We start from the raw sequence: 24,224 nt of genomic DNA on the forward strand, positions 1-24,224 counted from the left end.
ATACAAATGAACACTGTTGCCAATTGCATCTGAACGGATCATAAAATTTCTTCTGGGATTGTTATGCGTTATTGAACAAAACACTGCTGTAAAGTGGACTGATTTGGCGCCAAAATTTAAAACTTTTAAAAAGAAAAATGCAAAACTCTTACTAGAACATTATTCATCATCTCTTCAAAGTTATCGTCATCAAATTGTAATCAAAATATTATTCTCTTTCTTTGAAATATATAATTGTATAAGAACATATTATATGAATCAAACTAAAAGGCCAGCTAGTGCTGGAGTGACCAGAAAGACTTTTGCTCCGGAACCTGTGTTGTTCTATCCTAACTTTAAATCAACTACAGAAATACCTAAAGAACTATCCGATGAGGCAGTTATTAAATATAATAGCAGACCAGCATCTGCTAGTTGTGTAAATAGAATTTTCAAAAAGGATAGTATGAAACAGTCCAAAGAAATTGATAAAACTAAGTGCTTCCTAAGAATTTCAACATCTCCACTACCCTATGCAAGATCACCCTCTCCCTCACCATCAAGTAAAATTGTGGCAAGTAATAAGAATATAACTAATTCTAGGCCTACATCAGCCTCTAGGTCAGCAGTTTCAATAGCCAAGAGCAGCAGTACTTTCAAAATAGGGCTATCAAATGAAAATTTTAGAGAAATAATTGAAAAAAACATGTTGGAACAAAAGAAAGGGAGACCCCCTTTTCAAAAAACATTTACAACACAACTAGGACAGGAATCAGATGATGAAAATGAAGATAACAAATCTAGACAAGAATATAGCGGAGATTTGAAACATAAAAATCCTAGACCAAGATCGGCAGTAGTACAAAGTGCAAGGCCATGGTCTTCATCTACTTCCTCATCAATGCGATATTCAAAAAAAAGTAGAGTTACTGAAACACCAAGATTTGCTGGAAGTCTACAGAATGAGAAATCAGAGAAACCCATTGTATCTGCATCCCAACCTAAATTTAGTAGAGTTTCTGAGCTGACCTCCCCTCATGGCCTTTCTCGCACCTCGCTTCCCACATCGGAAAGTATTGAAAAGAAGGTCGCCAATACTCCCAGAAAGTATAGTAATCTCAAACCTACACAACAGTACAGCTCCTCATCATCGTTTGATAGTTCTGCTAGTATGAAAAAGTCTACATCTACATCCTCTGTAAAAAATCCCTCTCAATCCAATACTGCAAGTAATAGAACCACCCCTTGTATTGAAGAAGCTAGCGACTCTGATTCTGAAGAATTGGATATTAAACCATATGAAGTAGACTTGAGTGAATTGAAAATTGATACTACCAAAAAGAAAGCTGAAGAAAAGAAACCAACCCTATCACGAACAGGAAGCTTTGTTTCCAGTAGAAGCAGTACCCCATCGAGTACCCCAACAAACTTTAATGCTACAACGAGTCAATTGAATATAACTGTAGCCCTCAATGAAAAATCCCAACCTAGCTCCAAAACAACGACACCTCAAAACAAACAAACTCCATCTTCATCCAGTAATAGAAGACAGAGTGTTTTTAAATCATCTGCACAATTCTCATCGGAAACATTCGGCTTAGGGGAGGAGTTTGAGTCAGCCCTAATGGACTCTACTGCTGTCCTTAAAACCCACATTCTCGCCCTTCCTAAAACTAAAAATCAGTTACAGAGAAGTCCTTCTAGCAAAAAGATGGGAATTCATTCCTCACCACAGATTAGAAATGACTTTTTATTGTCTCGAAACAAGTTTAACACAACCAGTTTTGCAAAAGCAGCAGAAAGGCAAAACAAGGCGTTTACCAATCTGATCAAATCAGATAAGCAGAAAAATAACCAACTTGAGGTGGAAGAAATTCAAGAAACGGTAACCTCCATAAATCTGATGGAAAAGGAAATTGTCTACTCAACGATAGATATTCCTATCACATTCCATGAAGATGAAAATATACGAATAGATCTTAACATTCCAATAATTGACACTAAGGGAGGCTCTGATCAAAAACCAAAAGAAAAATTAACAGATTCTAAAACCTTCCAATTCAGTAATATCACAAAATCCATCAATCAAGTTATGGACAGTTGGGGTAATAATATTCAAACTAGTCAAGAGAAACAAATATATGATTCAGTTATCAATGATGCTCAGGCCATTGAAAAAATGGCTGATTTAAAACAATCAGTCGAACTCATTAGTGGCTACGGATCTAAGGCTGCAATGAAAACTGCAAAGAAAAACAGTGAAGAAATTTCAAGATATATTATAGAACAAAATCCATCGTTTTTTGGTTTCGAAGTTAGTAAAACTTTTTTGGAAGATTTTACTCAAAAAAAGCAGGTTGAAACAGAAGATGATATCATCAATATAATTAAGAATTTTAAGCAAGATATTACACAGACTAAGAATGATACCAAATCTAGTGATTCTGAAGAGGAAGCTCATTTTTCTAAAAAAGCTGCTGAGCACAGACCACTTACACTAGGAAAGGAAAAGAGACGAAAAATCAACCAAAAGATTCTTGATGAAAGGATTGCAGAAATTAAAAAATACTCTTGGAAGTATACAGAGCTAGAGAATAGAGTAAAGGAAATTAAGAAGGAGATGAAGGAAAAGGAAAAGAAACTAAATATCCAAGATCATATCAAGTTAAATACTGCCAGGCAATCATTCGAGTCAATACAATCAAAGAAGGACTGTGTAAAAGATAAATTCGCAGACAGAAGAGAAAGAGCCCTGGTCACTTTTCAAGAACAAGAGAAGAAACGGTTTGAAATACTTGAAACCAAATTTGAAGAAAAGGAAAAAAGGAGACAAAATGCAACAAGTGAGAAAATGTCCAAACTTTACAAACAGAAAATGTGGAAACTGCAAAAGACTTGGTTTCCTATTATCAAATTCTCTCTATTTATTACCCAGCTAAGCGAACCAATGCTCAAAGCAAGACAAGTCAGAAAACACAATGCAGACGTGGAATGGGCCCACTGCATTATGAAAAAGAGACTCTTGCCTTACATTCTTAAAAGAAGGGAGCAGAGACAAAAAGCTGCTCTCGAAGTTATTCGTAAAAATTGGCTTATCTATGTCATTAACTTTAGGGTTAGACGGAGGAAACGTGCTGCCAACCTTATTGAAAGATTTATTAATGACATCAACAAGACGAGTAGAATTGTTAGAGCTGTATCCAGATTCGTTACAGCAGTCAAGAGAGTTCAAAGATTTATTAAGCACTTTTTGTTTAAGAGAAGAATACATTTGTACATTCTTAATGAACAGTACAAGCGATGTGAGAGAGACCTTATTAAGAGCATAGCTAAGGAAGATTTCCAAGAAGTGAGATTTAAAATTGTTGATGTCTTGAAAAAGATGAAGGAAACAGCATTCTTTGAAGAACCAGTAAATGCCACAGAAACCAGAGCTATTCAAAGAAAACAAAATGCCTCTCCCACACATAATGCCAACAGTGGATTTTCAGATGATACAAGTGGCGTAAGGAGAACCAAATTAGCCATTACAGAAGCAAAGAAGAATCTCAAAGCTGTTCAAAAGTTTGTAATGGATGAATTGAGAGACTCCTCTACTTCAAAATCCGAAACAAAGAGTAATTCCCCTCGAGGAAGAAAATTCTCATTCCTCTCAACTGTAGATTCCGTCCTCAAAGGAAGTGATAAATGGAACAAGGGATTGGATGATTTCCCATATTTAATACATATCATAGAACAAGGATCACTGAAAAGTGATATAATTTTAAAAGTTGGTAGAATGTTAAGAATAACTCCAAGAAAGAGAGCAACAAAGACTAAAGATGAAATTAGAATGAAGATTGTTAGAGAAGATCTTGCACGTAGAATGAATCAAATCCAAGTTGAAGAAAAAGAAAATGAAAAAAGACAAGAAAGAAATGTTATTGCTCTTAATGAACAAAATAAGAAATTTACAGAAATTCACAAAAGATCTGTACTTAATGCAGACATAACCAACCAAATCATTGCCAAACAAATAGACATCATTGAGGAAGAGGAAGAAATTGAAAGAGCAAAAATAGAGCTCCAAAAGAAAAAATCTGTTACTTTCATTCCTGCTTTTTATATGGAAAATCTAGTTAGAAAAGGTCTTGAACTGACACTTCGAGAAGACAGTGGAAATCCACTAATAGAAACATCCTCAAGATCTCCAAAAAAGAAATCCACTAAGGTACGATCAAGAAGATCATCTATTAAAGACTCACTCGCAGAAGAAAGAGAGAATGATTTCCTTGAATATGAAAAACTTTTACAAGACCTTCAATAAAGAACTACCAGTTTTCAAAAAGATTCTCGACTTGATATTTTCCACAAAATGTCAACTGAGTCAGAAATGAGTTTTAGATTGTTCTCAGTTGAAGATTCCCTCATCTCATAGTCTCTATTATTTAAACTTTACAATTTAATATTACGTTTCAACCACACAATATAGGAATGTAAAGTTTTTGTGGATAATGCTTAAATGTCAACAGACATGTGAACTCGTCACCCACAAAACTTTGGAAAATATTATTTAAAAAAATCTCAAATTTCTTCGTGCCATTTCTTCCCCACCAATTAACAATACAACCACATCATCATGAAGAAGGTTCGTTTATTTTCATAATCCACAACAATGATGTATTCTGGAAATTATAGTTTTTCAGCTCTCGTGCCTCCAAATCAGTAAATATTGAAGATGTACCATTAAAGAATTGGACTAGCGATAACTTTAAACAATGGCTCACCGATGAAGGCTATGAAAAGAAGAATGTTGTTACACGTATGTTTTTATCTATTTTACATTGTCTCTAAATCATAAATGGACACTTTGAATCATCATGTGGTGATGAATAACTTACCGATCATCAATTTGTGTGATGATGTTTGATGAATAATAACAACAACATAATGAAATACAAATGTCGTGATATTAACAATTAACAATTAACAACAACAACAACATTTGAAAAAACAATTTTATTATTATTATTATATTATTTAATATATATTTACATACGCTTGGTTTATTATTATTATTATTATACAATTAAAACAGCACTGGCCAAACAACAATTTGATGGTGCTGCACTGATGCACATCAAAGTGGAAGATTTTACTGATAGTGGTATTCCTAAAGGAAGTGCACTCTCAATCTTTAACAAAATTGAAGAGTTAAAGATCAAACAAATTCAAACAGGACTTCTCCAAGATTCCGTTGTACAATTACCATCCATGGCTACCACATCAACAACTGGCCAACCACAAACAAATAGACCACTCCCAACAACTCCAACCACAAATGCTCCTTCTTCAAAACCACCATCCTATGATGATGATGAAGTTGGAGATTCTCCAGTCGATCCAAATAGCAAATATAATGAAATTCTTTCTAAACCAAATCAAAAGACAGATGAAGAAGAGGAAGATGATAAAGAACTTGCACGTGATTTGGAAGATCGTCCAACAACAGGTATCAATATGGGTACTACATCAGGAGCAAGTAATTTTGGAAGTAAGAGTGCTTCAACTGGTATTCAATCATTTAATCAAGTACCTGAAGCACCATTGTGGAGTATTAACGAATTTTCTGCTAATCAAAAGACAAGTAAGTTTCAAAATTGAAATATTATTGGTTGACTAGTGACGTAGACTTTGAATTCTGTCTCACCAAGTTGGATAATCTGAAAGCACAATATGATACTAACATTATTAGTACTATTTGTCAAAATTTGACCTTCCCAGAAAGATTCCGTTACAAGTATCTTAATCCACAACGTTTGCCAATCTATGCAAATCAAAGAGCAAAGGATCAACCATTTATGAAGGTTAAGATGGTTGTCACTGAAATGGGTGACGGTGCTGCTCACCGTTTCGTCAGAAGATTCGGCTCTTTATTCAAGCACTCAACAATTCAACAAATGGAATACGGAATGTTCCACACTGCTTTAATTATTGGACCTTGGTATTTGGAATGGGGTGATTCATCTATTGCCGTTGTTAGAAGTAAATCTAGTTCCAAGGCTGTTTTTGCAGTTGATGTTGCTAAGGTTATGGGATTGGAAAATGTTGCTAAATCTATTGATAAGATTGCTTCTATTTGTGCTCACTGGAATGCTCACAAGACTTATGATAACAAGGCCTGTAACTGTCAACACTTTGTCAGTGCTGTTCTTGAATATCTTGGCCTCAGAGCTGAATTTGAAAAGAATATTAAGGGTCCATTGCGTGTATACATGGATCGTCTGAAGAATGATGGTGTCTGTGATATGAGATATCATCTCGAACCAACTATTCAAGATGCCATTATTAACAGCGATTGTAGTGAAGAATTGAAAAAGTTCGTGGCAGGTAAATCAGTTACTTTCAAGACTCACAAAATGTTGGACGAATTTGTACATACTATTCAAAAGTGCAAACCACTCTACTTTGATGCCAATGGTAAATATGATTACATGTTACTCAAGTCATTCGATAGAGCTTTCTGGTTGCGTGCTCAATCATCGAAGGAGGCCGAAAATCCAGATGTTAAACCTTGGACTGCTGATAATGGTGATTGTTTGTGTCCTTTCAATGGAAGTGTTGATACAGAAATTAATAACAGTATTGTTGGTAAGGATTACGAAGTCGAAGATGTAAGAATTCCACTCCCAGTCTTTAGAAAGAAATAAATTATTTATTATGTCATGATAATTTGTACATTGAGGATTGATGTGATGGAGAGATTGAGGCCAACAATCTTTAAAACTCTATCAGAATAATCGAAAGTGAAAGTATTGATGGCAGCTCCATTAACAATAACAGAATTGACACTATTTCCATTATTCAAACCATACATGATCACTTGGTCGAGAATTAATTGTTTGGCGTTATTGTATCCCAAATTGGTTGGAATACCTTTAAAGGAGTAAGTCTTTGAATTGCTTGAAACTGAATATTGAATTGTAGTGTAGAGTTGATCTTCCAAGGTATCTAATGTTTCACCGTCATCCAAGTACAACATTCCACTTGCAGTTTGATTTGCATCGAGAGCAACAATCAATTGGTATGGATTCAACAATTGTTGGACAGTATTCATACCTGGTGTTTGAGTTGGAACAATACTTCCTCCCTTAATTGAAATAGGCATTGTGTGAAGATCAGCAGGTAATTGAATAGTCACTCCACCAGTATTGGTTTGTAACTTTCCATTAAAGAAATCATACCAAACTGCTTTTGGGAAGTAGGCTGTGACAACTGTTTGTGAGTAGTAAAGAGCTGGTGAAACAAGCAAAGCTTCACCATACATGAATTGCTCCTCAATGGTGTATGTACTTTTTTCATTAGGGAATGAGAAGAAGAGTGGGCGAGCTGCTAAACCTCCATTCATACTGACTTGAGCCATTGTGGTGTAGAGGTATGGCAATAATCTATATCTGTTGGTAATGAATTTTCTAGAAATGTCAGTTGTTTCCTGATCGAAAGCAAATGGTTCTTGAGGACGATTTCCAATAGCATTATGGTTTCTTGAGAATGGATACATGGATCCAACTTGCATCCATCTAATTAAAAGCTCCTTTGTTGTGTTTTGATTGAAACCTCCAATATCAGAGCCAACATGTGCAAAACCAAACATACCATTCAAGATGATGGATGGAATTGAACTTCTAAGACTTTCAAATGTAGAATCATTATCACCTGTCCAGTGAGAAACATAGGCTCCACTACCAGCATAACTACTTCTAGACAAGACAAATGATCTTTTTCCATAGTAAGATTGCAAAGCTTCAGCTGTAGCAATTGACTCTAAAAATCCGTATAAATTGTGAGCATTGTAATGTGTACTGGCACTCATTTGGGAGTCAAGGTCAATACTCTTGTGATAGAGAGGTTCGTTATCTCCACCTGGGACAAATGGAGGGAAATTCAATGAATTTTGAGCAGGAACGAAAAAGTCCAATGTTGCTGGTTCGTTCATATCAGTCCACAATCCATCAAGATTAATTGTACTCAAAAAACCATGAATTACTGGTTTCCAATATTGATTCTTGAACTTTGGATGAGTCATATCAGGGAAATAGCAGTTTCCAGGCCAAACAACATGATTCACATAATTGGAGCTATTGGCACCCTTAACAAAAATATCCAAAGAAAGACCCAACTCTAATGGTTCATAAGTTTCCTTATTCAAATCAAGGATTGGAATACCAGGATCTACAATAACAACATATTTACGACCCTTGTTGTGCAACTCATTGGTAACGAATTGTCTAACATCATTGATTGGGTAACGATCTGGATCAAATGTAAAGTCCCAATACTTGTACATGTAGTCAATATCAGTCCACATGACTTCGAGTGGCAATTGGTTGGCATCGTATCCAGCAACAACTTTTTGCACTTCATCAAGAGTTCTATAACCCCACCTGCATTGATGGAACCCCATTGACCAGAGAGGAGGCAAATATGGCTTTCCAATAATTGAGTGGTATTGTTGAATAACTTGTTCAGCAGTTGGACCAAGGAAGAAGTAGAAATCCAAAATACCTCCAATAGTTTGATATTGAATATATTTTGCATTATTGTTGAATTCAATTCTAACACTCATAGCATTGGTATTGAGCAAGAAGGCACCATGAGCATTTGAATAAGTACCAGCTTGTAAGTAGAATGGATGAGATCCATAGAGATTCATCTTTTCTTGATTACCATTATCATTATTCCACATGACGTATTCATTATTTGTGATATTCAAACTCATTCTGTCGATTCTCTCACCAAAACCATAAATATTTGGAGCATCACCTGTTTGAGTGGAGAACAAAGTGGTACCAATTGAAATATATTGATCACTAAACACAAATGGCAAACCCTTTGTCGTAAATACAGGAATACTTGATCCAACTCTATTGATTGTAAAATAAAACGATTGACCAGTTTGGGCAACTTCAATTGCATACTTTTTGGATTGTTTGGCAGAAATCCTCCTCGACAAGACTTCCTTCTTTAACACATATTGTTCTGCTTGCCATCTCTTTCCTTCCAAATCAGTAATTTTTACACGAAGAATTGAATCCGAAACATAGGTAATATTAAACTTTAAATTTTGAATATCCTTCCCATAAGGACCTCCAGTCCCATCCAATAATCTTAAATTTCCACTCACACCACTAGCAGTCTCTGACACTGATTGAACAATATATTGAGAAGTGGCAATCTTGTACGGATCCGCCATACGATTCGTTCCGATCTTGAATTTTCTCTGTTCTTGTTGTTTCTGATTGATAGTCAATTGCACTCCATTCACGATCGGTGCCATTTGAAACCCAACAAGAAGCACAACCATCAACAGTGCCATCAGCACATGACCATCTCTCGGAACTAATATACAATTCATCATCATTTGAAGCAGTTTTTCGACTCAAACAACAAAATCAAAGCCTCCTTAGATTTGAACAAAAAAAAATTGGAAAAAATCTTTCGGAGTCAAAAGAGGAGTCTCAATCACAATTTTTTTAATTTTTTAATTTTAAAAATTTATAATATTAAATATCATCATAAAAAATATGCCAGCAAGTTTTGCTCCATCGACTGCGAATCCTTTCGGGAGTGCTGCAAACTCATCGTATCTGTATGATGAATTTATCGAGACGGCCGATCTTACTCCACAAGAACAACATCATGAAAATTTTAAAACTTTTTTAAATGAGTTTCAATTGTTATCATCAAATATGCAAGATAGTTTTCATGATGATGTTGTTACACAATTGTTGGAGTCTCATGATCAATATCAAATTGGTTCGGCATCGGGTATGCCTGCTGTGGGGAGTATTGGTATGTTTGTAATTTATTTGATGATGATTGTGGAAATTAACATTGTGGAAAATTAATAGGAAGTTCACAACCTTTGATTCGTTTCAGTTTTGCACCAAATGAAAATCTTAGATTTGATGAATTGTTACAAATTTCAACAGAAAATCAAATACTTCGTAAAGTTCTTTTAGTCTTTGCTCACTTGTGTGAAGAAATGTCCTTCCTTTCTACATTTGCCAAACAACACTTCTTCCCTGCACTTTCACTTTTCGGAGTTACTGTTCAAGATCAAGATGAATTAGATGGTGAAAAACAATTACAATTTGGACGTGCCATTCCACTTCTTATGGATTTGTGGAATTTCTGTGCCAGATCTAACTATGTCGTCAAATCAACAATACAACAACTGGCAAGCTTATTTTGTGATACTAATGTAAATGACAAAAACTTGGCCACTTACTTGGGAGGTCCTGGTGGTTCACAAAGTCAATATTCACATTTTGAAAGAGTATATGAAACATTGGGTGAATTATTAGGAGTTTTGATAACTTTGGATGAAATTATTCTTCAAAACAGTGCCTTCTCTCATCAGCTCACTCTTTACAAGAGAATGATCAGTAAGGGTATGTATCTAATTGTTGTTAATTAATTTGAGACTGATCATTATTTTCTCACATTATAGTTATGACTGAACCTGAGAGATACGGTACCACAAAGCAAAATGTAGGAAAGGTTTATTATTTATTAGAAAAAGTTGAAGGAGATGTTCTTGATGATTCAATCTTCAAATCATGTATTAACCAAGCTTTTGAAGATGTTGTAACATATACCCAATTAGTTCAATCTGAAAGTGGAGAAACACAAGAAAAATATGAATCACTTAATATTGCTATTCAAAAGAATAAGATTCTTAAAATGGAATTTGAACATCATTTGAAATTACAATTCGAGGAAATTTTGAAAACTGTCCTTCCTCAACCAACAACAACATTTAATATTCAATCTTCAGGAACTGCTTCTCTCTCAGGAAATAACGCTAATAACGCCACATTCTTGGAATCGATACTTGAAAAGAGATTTGATTTTGTTGGATTTTGTGGTCTTTACATTTTATACTTTAATTTGTGGATGGATAATCAAACCTTGAAAAAGCTCTTCAAGCAAGTCTGGGAATTCCACAAAAAATGTCCAATTATTCACTTGTATGGTAATACTGCTTGGTCTTCTGCTGAATTTTTCCTTGCCAAGGTACCAGATATGGTCAGACTTTCAGGTGTCAAGAATCCAAAGAAAGAAATTGAAGTCGACAGAAGTAAATATATGGACGGTTTAATTAAGAGCTTGTTCCCTAACATGGTCAATCAACTCAATTTGAAGATGAACATTTGGCAAAGTAGATTTGAGTCCAACTTTGATGTGTTGGCCTCTGCTGGTAGAGACGTACTTGCTGTTGAAGGCTCACTGTTATTGCAAGGTTTGGAACTTGCTCAACAAATCAATACTCTTGTTAAGAATGGTATTTATTTGCACATTCTTGCTGCAAAGAGTTTGTCCATGTCACAAGTTTTACAATTATGTAGCATGGTAGAAATGGTAAAGAGTATTCAAAACAGTTTTTACAGAAAATCTCCTCAACTTGCCAAGCACATCAGTTACATTACTGAATTCTTAACTTTCAAGATTCAAAGATTCTTGGTTGTTCTCAGAAATAGACTTCAAACAAAGAAAAAGCAAAGTAATGCTGATGCTGATCAATTGAGTGCTGTACTCTTAGCTTTGCACTTGCTTGATTCTGGACACCCAAGTAAGAAGAGATTGGTCTTGCTTAGTCTCACATTATCTGTAGCTTTCTCACGTGCTTCTGGTTTGTTCAAGGAGTCTGAATATGAGGAAGTTAAGGTTTTGATGAAGAGATTGGAAGTTTTGGCTCATTTTGATGTCTTGTTGGGAGAATACTGCGACTGTTCTTACTTGTACTGGAATAGAAATGTAATCCCAGCCTTCTTTGATAAGGTTTATGAGAATCCATCTCGTGCTCCTCAACTTCACCTCATGATGTCTGCTCTGCAAGATCCTCTTTACAATGTACTCTTGTCAAGTAAGGATGGTATTACACCAGTTGCTGTTCACTTGGAAGATGGCGGCAAGGCACTTGTAGATGATTATGTTGATGAAATTATGAGCTATTTCAATGCTCATATCGTTGATCCATTGTGTCAAGAAATTGAAACTGATCTCAGATTGCACATCCACAATACAAATGTGTTCAAGAAGAAGGCCATTGCCTCTCAAACAAAGGACTTGTCTCCATTCTTCAAGACTTTGGGTCCAATCAGATTCCATAACAAGCTCATTGAAATTAAGAGACTTGTTGAAAAATACTTGGACAAGACATTCTACGATTTTACTATTATTGCTCTCCACGATTGGAAGACATATGAAGAAATGCGTAATTTGGCCTTTGAAAAGTACGGACTCAACTTGATTAATGTTTATTTGCCAGGTCAAACTTTGGAACAAGGTCTTGATGTTCTTGAAATTACCAGAAATATTCATGTTTTTGTTTCAAAATTCTCCTACAATTTGAATCAGAACATGTTCATTGAACAATGTGCCAAATCCGAAGCCAAGAGTCTCAATGTTTTGCACATTAAACATATTGCCAACTCGATCAGAACTCACGGTACTGGTATTATGAATACTACCATCAACTTTGTGTATAGATTTTTGGGTAAGAAACTCTACATTTTCTCCCAATTCTTGTTTGATGATCACATTAAGAGCAGACTCCTCAAGGACATTAGATTCTACAAGGATGAAGCTCTCAAGAGTTTAGACAACAAATTCCCTCTCAAGAGTGCCAAGAAATTCATTAAGGATATCAAAAAGTTGGGTCTTTCATCTCAAAGTGGACTTTCTTATCTTGATCAATTCAGAGTTCTCATTACTGAAATTGGTAATGCTTTGGGTTATGTAAGAATGGTTCGTGCTGGTGGTTTGCGTTATATTAACGATGCTATTCAATTCGTTCCAATGAATTGTTTCCCAGATGTTCAAGAAGATGAAGAAGAAAAGAAGATTGAAACACCAGATGCTGCCACAACTGATGGTTCAGTTCCACCAACTACTGCAACCGAAGAAAAGAAGGAAGACGATGCCAACAATATGAGTGTATTGTGTAAGGATGTCTTCTCACAAGAAACTATTGAAGCTGCCAATAATTTACACAATGTCGTTTTGAATATGGCAAAGATTTCACAATCTCAAAGAAGTGACTACTTTAAGACATTGGAAACTGTATTCAAGAATGAATTGTTGAAGGAACAAAACAACCACTTGAGAAACTTTTATATTATCATTCCAGCTCTTACTCTGAGCTTTGTTGAAACAATGCTCATTTCTAAGGATAAGATGTTACGTTCAGGGAAGGAAGCTTCCTTTACCGATGATGGTTTTGCTTTAGGTGTTGCTTTTATTTTGAAGGTTTTGTGTCAAAATGAAAAATTCGACAGTTTGCATTGGTTTGAAAGTGTGGCTATGACTTTCAAGCAAGAATATGAAGATACTAAACGTGTAATGGCTGAACTTAGTCAAAAGAAGAATGAAGGCAATAAGAAGAAGATGTCTGAAAAGGAAAGAGAAAAGATGATACAAAATGATGACGAGCTTCAAACCATGAACCTTACCCTTAACAGAATTTTGAGTTATAAGAGAGAATTCGAATTGTTATTCTTCTCATTCTCTGGAGCTAGAGTATTCTTTAGAGATTAAATTTGTAAAACTTGTAAAAATCATATATACTAGAAATTTATTGTTAGTGTTGTTATTCTGTTGGTTTGAAGGAGTTAAAGATCATACGAAACATAAAAATAGAAAAAACTATTAAATTGGTATTACCACCTCATCAGAACAATATTGTAAAAGTTTTAACGAGGACGTTAATTATCAATCAATTTGCGTTAATTTTAGAAAATCAGGGAATTTCAGAATCCTTTTCAATAAAGTCATCAAATTACACAACTGAAAGTAAATTTCAAAAAAAATGTCATCAAACAATAATCAAACTGTTACAGGAATAGATTTGTATTCAAGATTTGCCTTGTCAGGAGCCATTTCATGTGGTGTAACCCATGGAGCTGTCACACCTGTTGACGTTGTCAAAACTCTCAAACAATTATATCCTCAACAGTACAATAAGGGAATGATTTCAACTTTTAGACAAGTTGTCAATGAGAAAGGTGCTTCTGCTTTATTGACTGGAATTGGTCCAACTTTTATTGGATATTTCATGCAGGGAGCTTTCAAATTTGGTGGATATGAAGTGTTTAAGGAGAAATTTGTAAATTATTTGGGAATGGAACGTGCTAGAGAGAATAAGAATTCAATTTATGTTGCATCCTCTGCTATGGCTGAGTTTATTGCCGATATTTTCTTGTGTCCTCTGGAGGCAACTAGGATTCGTCTAGTTTCTCAACCTAGTTTTGCAAATGGATTAGTTGGAGGATTTGCAAGATTATATAGAGAGGAAGGTGTCTTGAAGGGTTTCTATTCTGGTTTCTTCCCAATTCTATTGAAACAAATTCCATACAATATTACCAAATTTGCCACTTATGAAATTGCCTTGGCAAATATTTTGGCAATTATTGGAAAGCAAAAGAGTGAACTCTCCTCAACAAATGAAACCCTTGTTGATTTGGGAAGTGGTTTAACAGCTGGTATCTGTGCTGCAATTATTTCTCAACCTGCAGATACCTTACTGAGTATGATGAATAAGCAAAATGCAAGTGACCAATCCATTTCGTCTAGATTGGTGTTGCTCGTCAAGGAATTAGGTCCAAGTGGATTATTCCGTGGCTTGGGACCCAGAATTGTTATGGTTGGAGCTATAACAGCTGGTCAATTTGCTATTTATGGAAGAATTAAGGCAGCTTTGGGTGCCAAACCAAATGTTGAAATTCATTAGTGTGTGTTATTATTGGTATATTGAAATTTTGATAACTCGAATTATTAGAGGTATTTGTACGCAATATCGAGTTGTGTGGAGCTAGCATAAATTTAAAGTTTTTTAATTGTTTCCAATCTCTTCTTACTCTTTTCATGATTTGGATCTAATTTGAGGGCATAGACAACATATTTCTCTGCTAAGTGTTTGTTATTCAATCGAATAGCCATCTCTGCAATATTACTTGCTATTATCACCCTTTCCGATCTAATTGTTTCAGGGGTTGGGTAGTTTTCTTCCAGGATATCACTAAGAATTACAAATGTGTTCTTGTATCCAATAATTGCTTGGTTGTAATCCCTTAATTGAACATCAAAATCATTAATACTTCTTTTAGAACCAATGAATGACACATAATACCTAATATAAAATTGTCCATCGTCATTGATTTTTCCATTCAACTCTGGTACTGCTTGAAGAATATTTCCCAATATTATGTATGATGAGGCGAATCTTGGAATGGTGATGTGAAACACTTTTCCATAATCATCAACAATACACACTACGTTTGATCGATTAGTGATTTCTGAATCGTATCCCCTCATGTTAGTATTGTCACTCTTTTGTTTTTCAATAACTGTTGAGTTGATCAACATATCAATAAGAATACCATTTTCAAAATTAGCTATTTTGGAAGCCAATATTGGGTTGTGTGAAAGCCAGGATAACACATAGACCAAAGACGTCTCTTCTGCAATAATATTTTGCAAAGCTGTTGATAACCTATCCTCAAGCCCTCTATCATTCTTTTCACACTCAGTCATTAATTTCTTAATATTTGAAATAGAATAGAATAGGTCAAAATCAATTCTGGTCAGCATCTTACAGAATCTTTCAATTGGGAAAGTTGTGAGTTCTTCTAATAATTGATAATCAACTTCGAATGGCTGTTCTATATTTCCGTCTTGGTCCAACTTCTCCTCGTCATAGAGGAAGAGTGAGAACAAGTTAATCAAAAAGGTTCTAACAGAACTAAATAGAGTCATAAAATTGTCAACATGTGGGAAATTGTCGATCAAGTCCAACAATTCAAACAGCATTGCTTGTGTGAACATTCTTTTTCTTAATCCCTTTCTCTTTGCTGTCAATGTAAGAGTAAGCATGGTTTTGGAAGCTTTTTTCAATGAAGATATTAACCATCTTCTAGCATTATTTGCGCCATCCTCATTATACTCGGCATCCATACTAGGGAAAATATCACTTTGATAAAATCCTTCCTCATTAAATTCATTCCACATTTTTTCAGGATTTTGATAGTCCTTGATGAATTGTAATATTGCCTCATTGAGTGGATATGTTTCATTGAGTAGGATGAAATTAGGAATATCAAGACCTAACGTTGCACATCTGTCAATAATTGTTCTAATAATTCCTGTGACCAAATCACGTTGAGTGACCACACCATATTTCAAAACCTTGTACAAGACACCAACACCGTTCATAACTACATGTCTTCCATCATTAATCATTTTAGAGCTATTTGGTCCATTCTGTTCTTCTGTGAAATATCTTTCAATAATAGCCTTGAAAGTTTTTTCATCTGAGGTGAGTAAAATAAAATTCAAAAGCTCAGCCGAATACACAGGATAATGTGCATGTTCATCTAAGAAATCCTTCTTTTCATACATGAAACAATCCACATTCTCAGGAGCAACTGGTAAATTCAAATGTTTAAACTTCTTCTTTTCATACAAGTATCTGTAGGAATGAGTCATGAACATGAGCAAGTGATTGACAAATCCCAACTCAACCATCATTTGAAAATTCTCATCCAATCCTCTTGGTGCAAAGCCCATCATCGCATATCTTCTCATTGTCATTCTCAAAGAACTTGTCCAAGTTGTGGGAGCCTCATTATGTTGGAACAATGGACGAGTTTGCTTTGTTTTACTTCCGTGTAAAATAACTTTGAATCTGTGTCTTCTCCTGCTCAAATCACGTTCATGATTGATAATATCCAACAAATCCGAATAGTAAAATGCATGATCTTCGTTCAATGTTCCATAAGGTGATGAGAAGGGATTCATTTGTAATTGGTATTCTTTTCTTTTGAAGGAGGCAAAGAGAGACTCCTCCGATTGGTGATAACCATCATCATTGGTGAGTTTGGATAAATCTGATGATGTTTCAAAGCCTTTGAGTGGATACATTTTTTTTCTTGTGCTTAAAACTTGAAGCCTTTGCTTTTACAATGCTGTTTTTCTCATATTGTGAATACAACAATAGAATGTTTCAAAGAATGAGATTTTACTTGAATTTTTTGGTGTTAATGAGGTGAGTAATGGAAAGGTCCTTACTTTTTCCACTCAAGATAAAGTGAAAACTGCAAAATTGGAAACTAAGAGCATTACACCAACTATTCTGAATACTTATTCTGATAGGATATTGTTTAGATTGTTTTCAACTTTTGATCTTGTATCAATATAATTAGTACATATTTATTCATCCAAATCACTAGAATTTCCAGATTCAACACGAGCATCATCTCCATTGCCAGATTCAACCATTGAAACTTGACTTAAATCTTCAATACCTGATGTATTCAAAGAGTCTTTTTGAGCTGCTTCAACTTCTTTGGTGGATCTTTCAGGTGAAATCTCTACTTTTTGTTTCTTTTGTGATTGATTTGCGATGGAAACTGATCTTTCTGAAACTTTAGAACTTTCTGGTGCTTGCTTTCTCTTCAAATCAACCTTCTCCTTAGATTGAGATTTTGGTGATGCAGAGGAAACCTGTTGTTGTTGTTTAACTTTAGCCTTCTGTGGAGTCTGTAAGGTCATATTAGTATCCAAAGTTTGTAGAGAAGATCCATCTTGTTGAGAAATATTAGAACCGTTAGATGCAGGTGTTATTCCCTTTTGTTCATTTCCATTATTGGTTGTTGTTACAGTCTTAATAATTGGTAAACCACAGATATGTCTCAAACAATTTCTAATATCATTATAAAATACTTCTGCAAACTTTCTTACACCTGTCATGTATTTAGCACATCTCAATAAATCGTCATAATTTGAAAGGTTAAATGTTTCAAAGGATTGCATTATGTACACTGGTTCAACACTTTCAGATTTCTTTGAAACTTCTTCACCATAATTTTCAACAAGTGTATAAAATCTTCTCATTACATAACAAGTTACTAGAGGACCAACACATGTAATACCTGTAACAAATCTCTTTCTTGGTTTGGCACCACTTTGTTGGAAAAAGTTATATTGAGCTTCAAGGAAAGCTTTCAACATTATTGCCAATTCATTTTCTGCTTGAAATTGATTACCATTAATATCGTTACATTCTCTAGAACAGAAGAATGGAAGGAATGTACCATTAAGGAAATGTTGTTCAATTTGAAGTGGATTAGGTTGTTGCATTGGTTTTGGACTTGTAATTTGAGAAACTCTTCTTGTCAATTCACGAATTTCCTTATTTCTTTGATGATTAAGTCCAATGAAGAAAGATCCATCAAATTTTGTCTTTTCCATTTGATTTGTTAATTGAAAATCTCTATTCTCATCAAATAAATGTTCAAAGTCACGTGTAATAAATCTGTAAAGATTTGAAAAGATGGAACCTCTCCAGAAACTATCATGTTTACCACTGTATTTTAACATTGTTTGAGGTAATTTAAACATTTGACCCCATAAATCAGTCAAGTATGAAAATTCATTCTTACTAACACCTAACTCTTCACTTGGTTTATCAAGTACTGAAATACTCTTACTAACTTTGATGAAGGAAGTAACTTCTTTTCTAGCATGTTGATGAGAAATCAAAGCAATGGATGAACGTGGAAGAACAAAATTTTGCATTAAAAGCCTATTCTTACAATCTTGATATTCTTGATCTAAAAAGCATGTCATTCCATCCACAGAAGCAACTAAATTATCAGAAGAAGAGGTGTCATCGGATGATGGCAAGGACAATAATATTGGCATAGAAGCAAAGTGTCCAATATGAATATGTTGACTTCCTTCCACTACACTCGATCTATAGAGGCTTGGATCTAGATAGCTGTTATTGTTTGAAGAGCCTAGCAGCACACTATTAGTAGAAGATCCATCCGAGTTGTGCATCATATTGTTGGTAGGAATAAAAATTGTAGAGTCGAATTGGTTCATCATCTTGTTGTATGTTATTCAAAATATCGGAGTAAATTACAAAGCCTTGTGATGAAAAGAGCCTATTTAATAAGTAGTTGGTTAATCCAAGAGCACCTTGTCCAGTTTTTTTTTGTTGTTATTTTTAAGTTGGTGAACATACAGGCTTGTTTCCACTCACCACTGGAATCCAGAGAAGGCTGGAAATATTGAAAATACGCGGTAAAAAATAAAACAAACTGATTTATAAAGTTTTTATTGGTGCAAAACGATAGTGAGCAGGTAATTTCGATCTATTGATAAAGTCCACTGAACGATCATATTGTGGTAACAACTTGCAAACTTGCATGAGGATTTTACCTCTTGAATTTCTGGATTCGGCCATTGAAAATGCTGATTTGATACTCTCCAAAGACATTTCATTGAATGCTTCGGCAATTCGTGTTTGTATCTTTCCAGTGGTGTGATATTCTGCCAATTGTTCGAGTGTATCCGATTGATTTTTAGTATTGATTGTGAAAAAGACATATTCAGGACCTAGACCTAAAGTTGAAATGACCCTTCTCCATGAATTGTAAGTTCCAATAGATATCATTTTGAGAAGTGAAATTGGTTCATTAGCAAGACCAACTTGTATATATTTTGATTGTCTAGATCTGAGGAATTTCCAAGCTCTCTTCTTCAAATCCTTATCTCCAATAAGGTCGATAATAACATCCACATCAGGTGTATTATATTCAAAATCTTTTACAGTTTCTCCTTCTTTAATTTCATTCTTATCCTCCACTTTGGCATCTCCATAAATTGAAAATGTTGAGAATGGTTTCAAATCCTTCACAATTTCCATACCAGCATCAGTTGTGCATCCTGCATAAACTTCTGCTTCTAAAACATTTCTAGCGTATTGAACACAATAAGATCCAACATTTCCAGAAGCTCCCAAAATTAAAACTCTTGACCCCTTCTTTACCTTTCCAATATTCACTAAACTTTGATGAGCAGTCAATCCTACCATCGGAATTGTACTTGCTTCAGCGTGTGAAAGTTCCTTTGGTTTCAATGCAATAGATTCCTCATGAAAAATATTATATTCAGCCAAACATCCTCCTTCTCCATTAATTCCAAATACTTCATCTCCAACTTTAAATCTCGATGCTGATGATCCTGTCTGTACCACAATACCACTCATATCCGATGAAGGTATCAATGGAAATGATGGTTTTCCGAGGAGAATATTTTGAAAGAAACCACTCCTAATTTTATAATCAAAAGGATTAATACTCGAATAGACAATCTTAACTAGAACACTCCTCTCCAATTCCTTTGATGATTTTTTACTCGACTCGAAGGAAGGAACAGGAGTAAATTGATCAGAATATTGCAACACGTCCAAGCCTCCATATTTTTGATAGTAAATGGCTCTCATGGTTGGAGGAAGTGATTGTGATGACATTTTTTTATATTTTTAATGGAATTTCTAATCTTCAACAAGAATATTTCAACTTCTTGCACTTTCGATAGATTGTAATGTACATCTTTCTAGTTTGAATCTTAAACTCATAGTTATCATCAAGAATAGTACTTTTGGGGATATGATAGAGTGGTGTGTAGTGGAGAGTGTGAGATCCATCCAGATCATGCGAAAATCAAAATCGTAGTAGATTCATTGATGATCTTCATCTCTCAGAATACTCAAAATTATTCAAATTTCATATTTCTCAAAGAAGATAATGCTTTGCAAGATATCCTAAATGAAAAGTTTATTTGAAACTATCCCAAGCAGCCTTCTTCTTGCAATTCTCTTTACATCTTTCACCTTAGCTCTCTTGACTTCAAAAATCTTTCCTCCAACTTCAATTTCTTAATCATTGTGCAATAACACATTTATCAACACATTGATTTTGAAAATTGTGAATTTAGAATGAACAGTATTAAGAGAATTCTTGGATTGAAAACATTTCAATCCTACTTGAAACACTCTAAATTACCTCAATTAACCACCATCGTTACCACTCAATGTAGTCCATATAAGAACACAAGTGCCATCAAAATAATTATCAATCAAATCAAAATTTATATGAATCAATTCATTAATCATGAAAACATCATCAAAATCCAAAATAAATAACCAAAGTTCACTTTAAATTTCCAATCTTCATACGAAATGGTGAACTTTTCAAAGCAAAAAAACATGTCAGCAACTGAGATGCAACCAAAATCTTATCCCATCTTTGCATTCCTTCGTGACTTTTCCATCACAGGAGGAGTGTATTTTGCCTCGTGTACAATAACAAATCCCATTAGAGGGGCTGTATTCCACTTGGGAACACAAGACATTTTTTCTGATAAACCAAAATATACAGGAATAATCAATTATCTTGTAAATACTGTTAAGAATAATGGGATTAGAGGCTTATGGGCTTTCAATGTTGGAATTTATTTGAGAGAAGTGTCAGGTGTCGCCTTTAACTTTGCTTTTCATGCATCATTCAAGAAAATTCTTCCACAATTTTCTCCAGTCAATAATCAATTGGAATACATGTTGATGCAATTCATATCTGGTGGACTAGCAGTTCTTACCACAAGAAGTTTCCAACATCCTCTCGATTTTTTATCTACTTATGAATATCGTGATCTAAAACCAGGATTTAGAGCTTGCTTTAATGGACTTGGTGATGTAGTATGATTTATGGTGGTTTATATTTTGGATTATTTGATATTTGGAAAGAAATGAGAAGGAATCAACATTCCTTTGTGGAAAAACTTGGTGTGGCTCATGGAATTTCCCTTATTTCTACAATAGCAATTTATCCAGTTGGAATGGCTAAAAGAGAAGCATTTGAAAAAGCACACAACCTTGTATCTCAAAGGAAATTCTATAATGGTACCTTAAAAGAATTATTTAACATTGGAAAAGAACAAGGAGTGAAAGGTTTGTTTAGAGGGCTCTCTGGTGGATACCCTATTCTTTCAAGTATTAAACCAGCTTGTACTTTGGTGCTATTTGATGAAATACGTGGATGGTTATTGAAACAAGAATAGAAAATGTATTTTTATGGAGATAGTTCATTAATTGTTGTGATGATTTGAATGTCAGTCAGTAATTTCCTCAGATAAATATTATACATAGTTGTTATCATTCTATTGGTGATTGGAAGTAAACATGGAGAAATAAAAGGAGTGGTGACATTATCAAAGATTAGTTCAGTAACTGATCTTACTTCTTCTTCTGAAGTTACATTAACAATATGATAAGAATCGAGATGAAATGAAACTCTTTCCAAATATTCTGTTATGATGGAATTAATAACTATTCTTTCATTGTAATCATTTGAAATTATTTCCAATTCTGGCCTCACAACTGAATTAATCTTCCTACTATATTCCATTCTTTTCTGCAATTTCTTTACCAGAATATCTGGCTTTGTAAAGAGAATTACTTTACGAGCATCAGAAAGAAGCCCATTTCCAAACAATTTTCCTATCATTTCCAAAGAATCATTCATCACTTCTACATTATTATACTCCACTAAATTAAATTCTGAAAGGGAGACTGTGTAGATCAAAATTTTGATATTTTCAATACAGTAGATCCACTTTCTTCTTTCAGATCTTCTTCCAAATGCATCAAGAAATTCAACATTTGAATTATTCCAAATAGTTCTATAAGAAGTTATTCCACTGCTTCTCAATTTAATTAATGAGAAAGGATCAAATATTTTCTTTCTTTCAATTCTTGTGACAAACTCTTCCACATTTTCATATAACATTGCATTCTTAGCCCAGTTTGATTCATAATACTCTTTAAAGAATGGACAATTCCACAATTTTACCAATAGCCACATGCTGAATCATCTTGTATCCTTTGGATAAAACTTTCGTCAGTAGTTGATTCGAATATATTTCCCATATCTTCATCAAGATGTTCAACTATTTTTCTTAACTGCTGCTTTGCCTCCTCCTTATCCATCGAGTAATAAATTCGTTCAATAATCCAAAAACTAGCAAGTTGTAAATTATATTCGAATTTGTCATCATCAAAGTTTCTAATAGTGCATCTTTGAACGGATCGAAAAAAAGTTGATTTACCAGAATGAGATGATCCCAGTATTAGAACTTTTTGGAGGTTTTTGTCTTCTTTGTTAGCACGCTTGGATTTCGATTTGGATAAACCCATTTTTTTGAATTAAAACTATTTAAATATTAAATTGTTAAATACATAATATTAAATATTTCCATTAATTAATAGAAAATGCTATCATCACATTCAAATATTGATGATGAGGAAATTTCTACTGGTACTGGAGAGAATGATACATGATTGTGAGCAAATGCTTTCTTTTTTACAAAAGATTTCTCTCGCTCTTAATGAGATCCACAAAGATGATTACGTTCATGGAGATATTAAGCCAGAACACATCTGGATCTCTCCAGAGGGCACTAGAGTTGGCTCAAACTCAGCTGATATCTACTCATTAGGACTTTCCATCCTCCAAATATTGTATGGAAGCAGTGATCCCAATTACATTCGAAACAACAAAGAAAAGCTTTTGGAAAATTTAACTTGTAATGAGCTTAGGTATTCTTGAAAAGATGTTGAAAGACAATCCCTTAGAAAGATTTCAAAACGCTTCTCAATTAGTTTACTAGTCTCAAATCACTAAAGATCAATAATTTCTCTTTTAATTGTTGTGAATTCTTTTATGTTTATTAAGCAATTGAGGTGAACATGAAGCCGACATAGCTCAGTTGGGAGAGCGTAAGACTGAAGATCTTAAGGTCCCTGGTTCGATCCCTGGTGTCGGCAAATTTTAACTTTGAATCATTACTGCATTTTCAATATTTATTTAATCTTAGAATTTTGGTCTATTCGAAAGCAACAGAGTGAGTTTTTGTGTTGGATCTGTGTTGTGTTCAAGGAATTCTTTCGAATAACATAAACTAAACGAATACCACTTACCAAGAAGAGAACTATTTCAGTAGCAATAACGGAAAGGTATAATACAAAGAGTGAAATATAAATTGGAGTGACGGCAAATCTAATTTCTTGAAATTTGAGCAACAAGTTGACCGTACCATTAGATACAGAAACAGTAACCATTACAATCCAAAAATAACAGTTGATGTTCTTTTACCCATAACTGTTTGTAACTATTTCAATCCTAAATATTCGAAAGTAAAGAAAAACTTTCAAAATGGTCAAAATGAAAGACATGATGAAACAACTGAAAGGAATCATTTGAAGGAAGGAATGACATTCTCCAAGAATGCAGTTGCCCACAGTAATTTCCATCACTGTCTCCTTATCAATAGTTTATATTCACATGAAGTCCAGTCGA

General features: G+C 34.3%; 9 protein-coding genes and 1 non-coding gene across 10 annotated transcripts; 5 read left to right on the forward strand and 5 right to left on the reverse strand.

The window, feature by feature from the left end:
* Positions 1-253: 253 nt before the first annotated feature.
* On the forward strand, positions 254-6,685 carry NAEGRDRAFT_79316 (uncharacterized protein; the record flags this gene model as incomplete). The annotated part of the gene is made up of 4 exons (XM_002678497.1): positions 254-4,189; positions 4,657-4,780; positions 5,057-5,605; positions 5,650-6,685. 4 exons carry the CDS (start codon positions 254-256, stop codon positions 6,666-6,668), a joined length of 5,628 nt encoding a protein of 1,875 aa, XP_002678543.1. The 3' UTR covers positions 6,669-6,685.
* NAEGRDRAFT_32656 (uncharacterized protein) lies at positions 6,677-9,211 on the reverse strand (the record flags this gene model as incomplete). The annotated part of the gene is made up of 1 exon (XM_002678605.1): positions 6,677-9,211. The coding sequence occupies one exon, from the start codon at positions 9,209-9,211 to the stop codon at positions 6,677-6,679; it is 2,535 nt and encodes an 844-aa protein (XP_002678651.1).
* A 379-nt stretch (positions 9,212-9,590) lies between these two features.
* On the forward strand, positions 9,591-13,563 carry NAEGRDRAFT_36287 (uncharacterized protein). Its single transcript, XM_002678498.1, has 6 exons — positions 9,591-9,810; positions 9,870-10,412; positions 10,472-10,626; positions 10,690-10,755; positions 10,864-12,829; positions 12,941-13,563. Exons 1-6 carry the CDS (start codon positions 9,708-9,710, stop codon positions 13,558-13,560), a joined length of 3,453 nt encoding a protein of 1,150 aa, XP_002678544.1. The 5' UTR covers positions 9,591-9,707; the 3' UTR covers positions 13,561-13,563.
* A 268-nt stretch (positions 13,564-13,831) lies between these two features.
* On the forward strand, positions 13,832-14,859 carry NAEGRDRAFT_36289 (mitochondrial phosphate carrier protein; the record flags this gene model as incomplete). The annotated part of the gene is made up of 1 exon (XM_002678499.1): positions 13,832-14,859. The coding sequence occupies one exon, from the start codon at positions 13,832-13,834 to the stop codon at positions 14,750-14,752; it is 921 nt and encodes a 306-aa protein (XP_002678545.1). The 3' UTR covers positions 14,753-14,859.
* NAEGRDRAFT_48207 (uncharacterized protein) lies at positions 14,845-16,941 on the reverse strand (the record flags this gene model as incomplete). The annotated part of the gene is made up of 1 exon (XM_002678606.1): positions 14,845-16,941. The coding sequence occupies one exon, from the start codon at positions 16,939-16,941 to the stop codon at positions 14,845-14,847; it is 2,097 nt and encodes a 698-aa protein (XP_002678652.1).
* A 288-nt stretch (positions 16,942-17,229) lies between these two features.
* Positions 17,230-18,909, reverse strand: NAEGRDRAFT_48208 (uncharacterized protein; the record flags this gene model as incomplete). Its single annotated transcript, XM_002678607.1, has 1 exon — positions 17,230-18,909. One exon carries the CDS (start codon positions 18,907-18,909, stop codon positions 17,230-17,232), a length of 1,680 nt encoding a protein of 559 aa, XP_002678653.1.
* A 220-nt stretch (positions 18,910-19,129) lies between these two features.
* Positions 19,130-20,338, reverse strand: NAEGRDRAFT_66224 (uncharacterized protein; the record flags this gene model as incomplete). Its single annotated transcript, XM_002678608.1, has 1 exon — positions 19,130-20,338. One exon carries the CDS (start codon positions 20,336-20,338, stop codon positions 19,130-19,132), a length of 1,209 nt encoding a protein of 402 aa, XP_002678654.1.
* A 738-nt stretch (positions 20,339-21,076) lies between these two features.
* On the forward strand, positions 21,077-21,571 carry NAEGRDRAFT_66225 (uncharacterized protein; the record flags this gene model as incomplete). Its single annotated transcript, XM_002678500.1, has 1 exon — positions 21,077-21,571. The coding sequence occupies one exon, from the start codon at positions 21,077-21,079 to the stop codon at positions 21,569-21,571; it is 495 nt and encodes a 164-aa protein (XP_002678546.1).
* Positions 21,572-21,938: 367 nt separating this feature from the next.
* On the reverse strand, positions 21,939-22,730 carry NAEGRDRAFT_66226 (uncharacterized protein; the record flags this gene model as incomplete). Its single annotated transcript, XM_002678609.1, has 1 exon — positions 21,939-22,730. The coding sequence occupies one exon, from the start codon at positions 22,728-22,730 to the stop codon at positions 21,939-21,941; it is 792 nt and encodes a 263-aa protein (XP_002678655.1).
* Positions 22,731-23,619: 889 nt separating this feature from the next.
* Positions 23,620-23,692, forward strand: NAEGRDRAFT_t248. The gene has a single exon. It is a non-coding gene; the product is annotated as a tRNA-Phe (tRNA).
* The last annotated feature ends 532 nt before the right edge of the window (positions 23,693-24,224 follow it).

Source organism: Naegleria gruberi (genome assembly GCF_000004985.1).
Source record: "Naegleria gruberi genomic scaffold NAEGRscaffold_17, whole genome shotgun sequence".
NCBI classification, from domain to species: domain Eukaryota; phylum Heterolobosea; class Eutetramitea; order Acrasida; family Naegleriidae; genus Naegleria; species Naegleria gruberi.